The 12,379-nt window shown below is 37.5% G+C and overlaps 1 protein-coding gene across 8 annotated transcripts in view; it reads left to right on the plus strand.

The window, feature by feature from the left end:
* Positions 1-12,379, plus strand: part of DIS3L2 (DIS3 like 3'-5' exoribonuclease 2) — a 279,142-nt gene that overhangs the window by 190,549 nt on the left and 76,214 nt on the right. For all 8 annotated transcript variants that reach the window (XM_036420607.2, XM_045575690.1, XM_036420600.2 and 5 more), the window contains one exon: positions 3,811-3,918. In XM_036420607.2, coding sequence (XP_036276500.1) covers positions 3,811-3,918 — 108 coding nt within the window. The remainder of the gene's footprint in view (positions 1-3,810; positions 3,919-12,379) is intronic.

The following is a 12,379-nucleotide window of genomic DNA, read 5'->3' on the forward strand; positions in this document are numbered from 1 at the left end:
ACATTACAGAGGGGGTCCATGCTCAGTGTCCTTACTTGGCCTTTTGTTTATGTGCAGGGTAGGGAGGGAGTTTATCTCTTTCTATAGGATCAGGGACCCACCCTTATGACCTTATTTAACCTTGATTACCTCCTAAAATCTCACCTCCAAATACAGTCAAATTGAGGGTTAGGGCTTCAACATGAAATTAGGGATGGGAGACACAATTCAGTCCAGAGCATAGTCCAAAGGCTGAAATTATGTAAAACCTTTACAATTCAATCATGGCACAATATAGTACTGAAACTTAATCCATTTTGTTCAATATGTTTATGCAGGTAAAAATGTATTACTTTGTAAAACACTTGATGCATATGAGAAAAAAAATTTAGATTACATTTTAATATTCATTAAATAAAGAAAATATAGTGTTATTTGAACATATGGTATAAAAGTAATGATGAGAAAAAATTTCAAAAATGGTTATCTTATAAAAGCTGTTACCAGTCATTTGCAGATGGTCATTAGGTTGTACATAGGTGTTAAGAAGATACAGTATTCTTTAGAACAATTAGTTGTTACTGGTGTGGGCTGTAAGTTCTAGGATTTACTTTTCCATACCAAGGTTACTTACTGTATGAAATGGTACAAACACAGACACTTCACACAGAAGAAGGAAACCATGGGGTTTGTTTCATCTTTGCTGACATAGAAACTTAACTAGCTAATTTTACACCAACTAGTGCTTAGTTGTTCCTCTTACTTGTCACTCCAGTTACTTCATACAGAGTAGCATTTTACCTGTACTTGGCTGCAAATCAAGTAGGTATGCAGTGTGCTGAACAAATGGCATTGATGCTCGGTTTTTAGTTTGGATGGTGGGGTGAATGGTACTGCCATTAATCCAGAAAACAGAGAAAGGGAATAGATTCAAAGGAAAGAGGGAGAGAGTTTGAAATATCCTAGAAAATCTGGGTAGAGATATTCAAGTCAACTCTGGAATTTTAGAGAAAACAAGTAGTATTCTAGAATAGCCATCATTTGAAAGTAAATTGAAGAGATCTGTTTTTTAATTAAAGAGTGCATACCATTGTATCAGTTACGGGATATGAAGATCAGTAAAGGGAAGAAATAATTTCTTCCCTTCAGTAAAGGGAAGAAATAATTTGGGCTTAAAACACTGCAAAATGAGTGACTAGTAGACTACAATGTTCATCTAGGAAACCTGTATTTAAGAACCTTTTAGGATAAGCCAGTCAAAGAAAGACAAGTATCACATGATTTCACTTATACTTGGAATCCAATGAACAAAATACACTGACTAAAAAAATAGAAAAAGAAAAGAGAACCTTTCAGGTATATTTAATTGGAATATCTATTAATGTTCCAACATGTGATTTGATCAGTTGTGTTATTTTCAATTACTAAAGCATTGATTCAGCAATTTTACTTGGATGAAATTCTGTTATACTCAGTCCTTAGATTCTTTTTATTGTCCCCGGCTTTATTGAAGAATCATTGATAAATGTAGTTGTATGTATTTAAAGTGTTTAGTGTTATGATTTCATATACATATACATTGTGAAATGATTGCCAAAGTTAAGATAATTAAGACATTTATCAACTCATGTAATTAACTCTTTTTTTGTGTGTATGGTGAGAGGACACTTAAGATCTCTCAAAAAAAAATTCTGCTCTCATCAAATTTCAAGTATACAGTGTCTTATCAGTAACTATAGTCACTATGCTGTACCTTAGATCCTCAAAATGTTTTCATCTTAAAACTAAAAGTATATAACCTTTGACCGACCAACATCTTCACATCTTATCCACCAACCCCCCCGACCTCCAGCCCCTGGCAACCACCGTTCTATTCTCTGTTTCTGTTTCTATGAAATAGGCTTTTTTTCCAAAAAAAAAATTTACCATATAAATTTACCATACAGTACTTGTATTTCTCTGCATGGCTTATTTAATTTAGTATTATGCCCTCCAAGTTCATCCATGTTGTCACAAATGTCAGGATTTCCTTGCAACAACCAAATAATATTCCTCTGTGTGTCACATTTTTTAGCCATTCATTTGATACATACACACACACACACACACACACACACACACGTGTGCGCGCACATATATATTTTATCTATTCTATTAAAATAGAATTTTAATCTATTCATTCATCAGTGGACACTTGGGTTGTTCCCATGTCTTGGCTATTGTGAATAATACTGTAATGAACATGTGCCGGGGCTGACCAGCAGACGCTGATGGATGAACAGATTGCTCTGATGCACATTTCTATGAAAAAAGAGGGCTAAGGGACTACTTGGCTATCGCCACCAAGTAGCCCTGTTTGCCTGCCTCCTTTGGTTTTTAATGTCATAACAACTTGAACTAAAATTAACCTCTAGGTACAATCAACAAGGTAAGCATCCTTGAGAAAGCACATTCTTCTACAAGGTCGGGTCTAAAGACTAAGCAGATCCCTTAGTAAAACACCCGGGAAATCAGACTTGTTTGGAAAAGTCAAGATAAGAGCTGCCACCTTTGGCAAGGTCCCCATAGAGGCCCCCAACCTTTCTGAGAATCCTCCTTTCAGACATTCCAACCATGTCCTGTACTTCTCCACAAACATGGGAATGAAGATATCTCTTAGAAGTACTGGTTCCCTTCTAATATATACCTAAAAGTGGGATTGCTGGATCATATGGTAGTTATATTTTTAATTTTTTGAGGAACCTTCGTACTGTTTTCCATAGTATCAATTTAAATTCCCACCAACAATGTACAAGGGTTTCCTTTCCTCTACATCTTTGCCAACATTTGTTATCTTTGTCTTTTTTGTAATAGCCATCATGTGAGGTGATATAGAAATAAAGAAAGCAATCCTACTTACAATAACATCAAAAACATGAAATACTTAGGAATAAATTTAACTAAGGAGATGAAAGACATATACATTGAAAACTGTAAGACTGCCGAAACCGGTTTGGCTCAGTGGTAGAGCGTCGGTCTGTAGATTGAAAGGTCCCAGGTTCGATTTGGTCAAGGGCATGTACGTTGGTTGTGGGCACGTCCCCGGTAGGGGGTGTGCAAGAGGCAGCTGGTCGATGTGTTTCTAGCTCTCTATCTTTCTCCCTTCCTCGCTGTAAAAAATCAATAATTATATATATATATATATATATATATATATACATGTGTGTATATGTACATATATATGTATATGTGTGTGTGTGTGTGTGTGTGTGTGTATATATATATATATATATATATATATATATATATATATATAACTGTAAGACTAATTTTTTACAAGGGTTCCAAGAACACACAATGGGGAAAGGATAGTCTCTTTCAATAAAAGTTGAGAAAATTGGATAGCCTCATGCAAAAGAGCCCTACATCACTATGCATAAAAACAATCTCAAAATGAAGACTTAAAGAGTAAGACCTTGGGTTTTTAAGTATTGGTATATAGTTCAAGTGGAATAGTTATATCCCAAAGTACAGGTCATTCTTGAGTTTAAAGTTTCAGTTTTAGTGTATGGTAAAATGTAGTTGTTTTTTATTGCTCTAATGTATTTTCCCCTGCTACCAATGCTCCTTACCTTTCATTTCATATTCCTATTTGACTTTAGAAGCTCATGGAAAAGTATCAGACAGTGTGGTCTTTCTGATAGTCTTTGGGGAAAAGAGCTGCCTCCATCTTCACCTCTATCTGGAAGCTCAAACTGTTCATCAAAACTCTGCTCTCTGGGATATTTCTAAGGCTGTGTAAACTCCTGTGGATTGGAGAAATGTGCTCATGGGTCTATTCTCTATTTACAGGTGATCCCCATGCTTCCCAGGGCATTGTGTGAGGAACTATGCAGCCTCAATCCCATGACTGACAAACTGACCTTCTCTGTGATCTGGACGCTGACTTCAGAGGGCAAGGTAACAACTTAGACTTGTGTCCATTCTACTCAATGAGTCCCTGCTAAGTCCCTACTGTATGCCTTGCACTGGGCTGGAGTCCCACAGTGGTAGATGATGATATAGGAACAGCCACCATAGAGAAGAACATATAAGAGCTGCTGCCTCTGAAAAGCTGTCAGTTTGTTTGTTTGTTTGTTTACTTACTTACTTTCCTTCCTTACCTGCAAATGAGCACACAAGAGTAATAATGGCTGCTTCCTACATGATAACCAGAATGAGATTTGAAGACGAAACTGACTGAGTTGTCCCTTATTTAGAATCCTCCTGTGGCTTCCCATTCTTTCCCATTGCAGGACTTCCAGGGTCTCCCACTCCTGTTGACTCATTTTTATCAGACAGCAGTGGCCTAGTGTGGGGCCACAGCAGACCCACTCAGCAGAGCAAGGAGTCCCCCACCATCTCTGCAGATTATAAAACAAAACACAACATCAATCCAGAGCCCAAGGCCAGAAGCACAGGGAGGGGTGTCCCTAAGCCAAGGCCAGGAAGTCAGTTGGACAGGGTGTGCAGGGAGCCCTGCCTGCCATCATCTGATTTGATGGCAGCTCTCCCTGTCTCTCCAGGTTATCTGGAAAACAGGTGGGTGAGACCTTGGCGGTTCTCAGAAGTTTGGGGCTATTCCTGGGAAATGTTGCCCAATACCTGCCCTGCCATTTCTAGGATTTCTTTATCTACAAGAACTTCTGTCCCACTCACTGGGCTTTGTGAGGAGGAAAGGGAATAAAGAGATTACCCACAGAAGTCGGTTTAAAAATTCTAGTGAAACTCCTTCACCCAAAGTCCTGTGTGGTTGGAGGTCTCTGATGTATCATTGCCAAATATGTTCCCTCATACAGTGGGCTCTCTTTGCGTTTTGTTGATGGTTTCTTTTGCTATGAAGAAGAGACTATTTTGACTCCATTGTATGCTCTTGCCTCCTTTGTCAAATATTAATTGAGCATAATGGCTTGGGTTGATTTCTGTGGTCTCTGTTCTGTTCCATTGGTCTATATGCCTGCTCCTGTGCCAGTACCAAGCTGTTTTGATTATGGTGGCTTTGAGTATAACTTGAAATCTGGTATTGTGATTCCACCAACTTTGTTTTGCTGCAGTTATTCAGGGTCTTTTTTTATTCCACTTAATTTTCAAAGTATTTGTTCTATTATAGCTCTGTGAAGTATGCTGTTGGTATTTTAATAGGGGTTGCATTCAATCTGTAGATTGTCTTTGGTAGTATGGACATTTTAATGATATTGATTCTACCAGTCCATGAATTCTTCTACTTGTTTATATCTTTTTTTATTTTTTTTAAACATCCTGTTGTTTTCTGAGAACAGGTCTTTTACCTCCTTAGTTAAGTTTATTCCTTAGTACCTCAATTTTTTTGTTGCAAATGTAAATGGGATTTTTTTTTTTAGGGTCTCTGATAATTCATTATTGGTGTATAAAAAAGCCATCGATTTTTGGGTGTTGATTTTGTATCCTCTTACATTGCCAAATTCATTTATTAAATATAATAGTTTTTTTTTCATGGAGTTTTTATGGTTTTCTATATACAATATCACATCATTTGTAAATAATGAGAGTTTTACTTCCTCCTTTCCAATTTGGATGTCTTTTATTCTTGTTGGATCGCTGTGGCTAGGACTTTCAGTACTATATTGAATAATAGGGGTGAAAGTGGACATCCCTGTCTTGTTTCTTTTCTTAGGGGAAATGGTTTCAGTTTTTGCCTGTTGAGTATGCTGTTCACTGTAGGTTTGTCATATATGGCCTTTATTATGTTGAGATATGCTCCCTCTATTCACACTTTGCTGAGGGTTTTATCCAAAATGAGTGTTGGACCCTAGCCAATTTAGCTCAGTGGATAAGGCGTTGGCCTGTAGACTGAAGGGTCCCAGGTTTGATTCCGGTCAAGGGCATATACCCGGGTTTGTGGGCTTGATCACCAGTAAGGGGCATGCAGGAGGAACCAGTCAATGATTTTCTCTCATCATTGATGTTCCTGTAGACTGAAGGGTCCCAGGTTTGATTCCGGTCAAGGGCGTATACCCGGGTTTGTGGGCTTGATCACCAGTAAGGGGCATGCAGGAGGAACCAATCAATGATTTTCTCTCATCATTGATGATGTATCTCTCGTTCCCTCTCTCTTCCTTTTATGAAATTTATATATATATATATATATATATATATATATATATATATATATACACACACACATATATATATATATAAAATGGGTATATATATATATATACATATATATATACACACACACACACACACACATATATATATATATATAAAATGGGTGTTGGATTTTTGTCAAATGCTTTCTCTGTGTCTATTGATAAAATCATGTGATTTTTCCAACAGCCTGTGTGTCATTCAGCCCCAATCTGCACTGGTTTTTACAGCCCACAGTTCTTACAGCCCAAAGGCTTCCCCCAGCTCTGGGACCCTGGGTTGGGGGTCTGGTATGAGGCTGGGATCCCTTGTGCCTCCAGATGGCCTCTGCAGAAGTGATCTTCCTCCCAATTAAAGAAGTGGAACACCTCGACACTGGACCAGCTCGTTCTGCGCCCCTACCACCTCCTACCAGTCTCAGTGTGCTTTCTTCTTTACCTCTCTAGTTTTAGTACTTCCACTCAGCCAGCTTTCCCATGGTTTTGGATGATAGTTGTTCTGTGTTTTGGTTGTAATTTTGATGTGGTTGTAGGAGGCAGCAAGTATAGGTGTTTATGCTGCCATTTGGGTTCTCTGATGGCCTTCATTTTGAAGTCTGTTTTGTTAGATATGAGTATTGCTACTTAAGCTATTTTTTATTTTCCATTTGCATGGGAAAAATTTTTTTCCATCCCTTCACTCTCATTCTGTGTGTGTCTTTTGTTCTGGGGTGGGTCTTTTATAGACAGAATATATATTGCATCATGTTTTTGTGTCCATTTACCCACCCTATGTCTTTTGATTGGAACATTTAATCCATTTACACTTAAGGTTATTATTGATAGGTATTTGTTTATTGCCATTTTTAAAAATATATATTTTATTGATTTTTTTACAGAGAGGATGGGAGAGGGATAGTTAGAAACATCGATGAGAGAGAAACATCGATCAGCTGCCCCCTACACACCCCCCACTGGGGTTGTGCCCACAACCAAGGTACATGCATGCCCTTGACCAGAATCGAACCTGGGACCCTTCAGTCCACAGGCTGATGCTCTATCCACTGAGCCAAACCGGTTAGGGCTGTTTATTGCTGTTTTAATTCTGTATGTCTCGGTTTCTCTTTCTATTTCTTCTCATTACAGCATTCCCTTTAACATTTCTTGTAATGCTGGCTTAGTGGTTATGAACTTCTTTAGCCTTTTTTTTTTTTTTTTTTTTTTTTTTTGTCTGGGAAGCTCTTTATTTGACCGTCTATTTTGAATGATAGCCTTGCTGGATATAATAATCTTGGTTTCAGATCCTTTTTTTCCATTACCTTGAGTATTTCATGTAATTCATTTCCTTCTGGCCTGTAGTGTTTCTGATGAGAAATCAAGTATGGGAACTCCTTTATAGGTAACAGTTTTCTTTTCTCTTGCTGCCTTTAAGATTATCTCTTTGTCTTTAATTTTTGACATTTTTATTATGATGTGTATGGGCAAGGGCCTGTTTGGGTTCTTCTTGCTTGGGGTCTTCTGTGCCTCCTGTACTTGTGTGACTTTTCGCTTTATCAGGTTAGGTAAGTTTTCTGCCATTATTTCTTGAAACACATTCTCTATCCATTTCTCCCTTTCTGCCTCTTCTGGCACACCTGCTATTCTAATATTGTTACATTTCACATTGTACCACAGCTCCTGTAAGCTGTCCTGTTTTTTAATTTTAATTTTAATTTTTAATTTTTGTACTCTGAGTGATTTTTTTCAACTCTGTCTTCTAATTCACTAATTCGGTCCTCAGTTTCCCCTAATCTGCTATATATTCCTTCTAATTGTTCTTTATTTATGCTCTCTCATTCTTTTTTTCTAACTGTTCTTTTTTTCATAGTTGCTATATCTTTTCTCATGCTGTTGAGAATCTTTACCATTATTATTCTGAAGTCTGTTTCAAATAAATTTCTTATCTCCATTTCATTTTTATCTCTTCTTCTGGAGAATTCTCTTGTTCTTTCATTTGTGGGTTGTTTCTTTGTTTTCTCGTTTTGGCACCTGTTAGGTTTGTGACTATGTATTAGTTATATCTGCTACACCTTTCAATCTCTAGTGCAGGACATTGTCAAATATTGTTTCTGACTAATTAGACTAGGCAAAGACTCAAAGTCTCCAGAGACTGCCTCTGACTGCAGATTCATAGGATTCCTCTTGATCTGCCCTCATGCAATCATCCACAGGTATGACAAGAGTTTTGTTGTTGTTGTTGTTTTCTGCAGGATGGGTTAATTCTCTTCCTGGAGGCTAATTGTTATTCTCAGTTTTGTAAGGGACAAGGTGCTTTCCAATAGAGTGGGTCAGCTATCTTCTCCCCAGGCAATCATCTGCTTGAGAAAGATTACCTCTGCAGTGTGAAGGAATGGCTCAGCACAAGAAATCAGGGTATCTGCCTTCTGATCCAGAGCCTTCAATCCTAGTGTCTACTCACCCAGCTCCATCCACTCTGCTGTTCCTCTGTCAGAGTACAAGATAGGTGGCTCCACAGGGACTTTTATGCATTGGCCCTTTAAGAGGGTACTGAATTTCTAGCCATCTCTCTCTGGTAGACAGCTACCCTACTGTTTTTCACAGCCAGATATTATATGGATACCCTTCTCAGTTTTGATGTTCTCTGCTGTGGGGCCCACTTCGGGAATTAGACCCCAGAGTTCTCAGTGGCACCCCACATAGCTGAGATTTCTCTCCAGAACTTCAGCTGCTGTCTATGTGGGCTTGGCCAGCCCTTTCACACCTCTGCCCCTCTACCAATCTCTATGCAGTCTCCTCTTTTTGTTCTCAGGTTGTCAGGGTTCTCTCCAGCATGTCTCCATTGATTATTCAGTAATTTTTTCCTATATTTTAGTTTTAATTCCAGTTTGGATCTGTGAGCATGTCTGTGTAGCATCCATTTATTCCACCACCATTTTTAATCTCCTGCTCTTGAGTGTTTTTGTTATTAGCCTCTGCTGTCCATTTAAAAGGCAAGACAGACCCTAAGCTTTCAGAAATAAGTACTTGATTTTTATCTATAAGGTGAAGAAAGCAATTGTGTAAGCAAAGTCACTTGGGGAAGCTTAGTGCAGTAATAGGATTTAAGGGAAGATGAATGTAGATTGGCAGTGGCAGGAGGAGCAGCAGGCTCTGTTGGAAGGATGAGATTCAGGGGAAGGGTGGCGACTTTTGAGTCACACTATGGGGAGCCACAAGTGTCAGTCACTAGTGAATTATAGGTGTAAGGTTCCTCTGAAGTGTCATGAGAAAAGTGACTTTTAGAAAGATTAGTGCTGCATCATTGTGTGGAATGCCAGGCAGTTTAAAGATGAATTAGATTTGCACAAGGTCTTTCAATAATCAAGGCAAAGGTGATGAAAGCACAGAGTGAGAACAGAGAAGTGATGAATGTCAGCAAGCATTCCCTAAATAGAGGGAATAAATGAGACAAATAAATGAAAGGTGACTCTAGGAAAAACTAGTTCCCTCCCCCAAACAGAAACAACTGTAAACACTCAAAAATGGGGTAATGATTAAGTAAGTTATGGTTCCAACTCAGTGGAATGTTATGCAATTACTAAAATTGTTACAAAGACCATGTAAGAACATGGGAAATGTGCATGCTGTAAAATTAAATGAAAGAAAAAAAGATATTTAATTATAAAGAGGTTCCAAATAAAGATGGAGGATCAAGTACCCACATTTGCTTTCATTCTCTCCCAAAACCTCACTAAAACAACAGTGAAGATATTTTTTTAAAAGACATAAACCCACAAGGACAAAGAGAATGGGAGAGGAGACAACGGCAACAACATTTTGGAAGCTGGGAAGCAGATGGATAAGTGGTAACTGACTTAGCAGTCCTGAGAAAGCTGAATCCTGTGCCAGCAATAGAGAAAGCCAAGAAACAACCCAATTTACACAGCAGAACCCTAAAGAAATTTAGAAACTGACAGCACCAGGTAACTCTGTAAAGTGGGAAAGAGGTGTGTGAAGAGAAGACTAGCTCTATTAATTGAAGGTTTATTTAAAAGATTTCCCCTTCCATAATTTCGAAGAAGATCAGAAATCTACTCCCTGGGCAGCATAAAGTAAAGGTTATTTGAAGTAGGGGCCACTTGATGGTGTGGTCCCTTAGCAGAGGTTGAGTAAACTCTGGCACACTGAATGTTAAGAGTTTCACCTTTCTTTTCCTAGTCAACCAGTAGCTGAGTCTATACCCTGAGTCAGGAGGTGGGAAAATTTATTCTCTGAGGAATCTGAGTGGTGAAACAGATTTAAAGATAATAACCTCAGGATTGCTGAATCAACAGCCCAGCTATATCTCTCTACAGTAAAGCTTATAGACAATTAGCTCCACTTGCACAAGCAGAACATTTTAGGACTTCACAAAAAAATCAGCCTTTTAGTATTTCACTTTCATGTGTGAAGAGGAAACGAAGAGGAAAGCCTCTAACATGATATAAGAAAACCAAAGCAAGCAAACAGAAAAATAGCAACTAGAACAAGACAGACTATACAAGGAAACAAAACTATTGTTTACATCCTAAGAGAACTGTTTAAAAGAAAGCATTTATGTCACAATATCTAAATACTTTTAAAAATAAACATTTGAGGGATGGAGGGAAAGCTCTTAGAAATTAGAAATATATTAGAAAAAATAAAGACTCAAACTTTTGGTTAAAAGATTAAATTGAGGAATTGTCCCAGAAAGAGAAAGAAAAGGTAAGAAAATTATAGGACCAGTCCAAGATGCCCAATGTCTGTTCAACAAATATTCCAGAAATAGAGAACAAAACAAACAACAGAAGGGAAGGAAATAATTCAAGGAAGTGCCCCGACTAGAGGGTTTACGTTTTATACTGAAGGAGCCCACTGTCCAGCTCAGTGGTGGAGACACATCCTCACCAAGCCACATTGTCCTGCAGTCTCAGAACACTGAGAACACAGAAAGGTCCTTTAGGCTTCTAAGAGTTAAAAAAAAAAAAAGTCACATAGAGTAGATCAGAACTCAGACTAACTTAAGGCTTTTCTATTAAAACCCTAGAAACAAGATGACAGTGAAGCAAAGCTTTCTAAATTTCTGAAATACTATGATTTCTATGCTAAAATTTTGTACCCAGTTGAGCTGTCAATAAAATGTGAGAGTAGAAAAGGACATTTTCAGATATGCAGGGTCTCAAACAAAAAAAGTACCTCTTATATGTCATTTCTCAAGAAGCTACCAGAAGATGTGCTTCACCAAAATTAAGGAGTAAATCGGGAAGGAGGAAAACATGGGATATAAGAAAGAAATAAACCAACACAGGAAAGAAGTGAAAAAAATCACCTAGATCACAAGTCGACAAACTTTTCCCATAGAGAACTAAACAGTAAATATTTTTAGCTTTTATAGGCCATTTGATCTCTGTCGCAACTACTCAACTTTGCCCCTGTAGTAGTGTAAAAAAACACACAAAACAAAACAAAAAAACAATATATGAATGAGCTGTGTTCCAGTAAAACTTTACTTAAAAAACAGGTGGCAGGCTGGATTTGGCTCACACACCATAACTTGTTGATACCTGAGCAAGGTGATGGTGAAGAAAGTTGCTAAGATATAGCTCTACATGGTGTAGAAGGCTTTAGTAGAGATATCTCCAAGAAAATGAAATAGTCAAAATATTTGTGTATCTACATTTCTTGAGAGATGATTTAGACGGGCAGTTAACAAGCTTTTTGGTCTCAGAACCTATTGCATTAAAAAATGATTGAGGACATCAAAGAGCTTTTACGTAGCTTACTCTATTAGAAATAAAAACTGATTAAATTTTAGACATTCACTTATTTTAACTAAAATAAATCCAATTCATTATATATTAATATAAATAACATTTTGTGAAAATAACTACTTTCTAAAACAAAATTAGGAGAAAAGCTTTTTTTTTTTACATTTTTGGAAATTTCTTTCATGTCTGTGTTAGACAAGACATTGAACTGGGTTCTCATGAACTTCTATAGTCAATCTACTGGGATAAGTTTTTTTAAGTTGAAGAATGTGAAGAAAATCTGGCTTCATACAGATATGTAGTTGAAAAAGAAAGGAGTATCTTAATAGCTTTTTCAAATAATTGTAGATATTTGTTTATATTACATAAGAATTTGACAGTAATCTCTTAATGTCAAATGCAATCTAGAATCTGAAACCATATCTGCTATGGACTGAATTGTACCTCCCTCCTCTCCAAATCCATATGTTGAAGCACTAACCCTGGATGTGATGTATTTGGAGGTAG

Source organism: Pipistrellus kuhlii, unplaced genomic scaffold (assembly GCF_014108245.1).
Source record: "Pipistrellus kuhlii isolate mPipKuh1 unplaced genomic scaffold, mPipKuh1.p scaffold_m20_p_7, whole genome shotgun sequence".
Lineage (NCBI taxonomy): Eukaryota > Metazoa > Chordata > Mammalia > Chiroptera > Vespertilionidae > Pipistrellus > Pipistrellus kuhlii.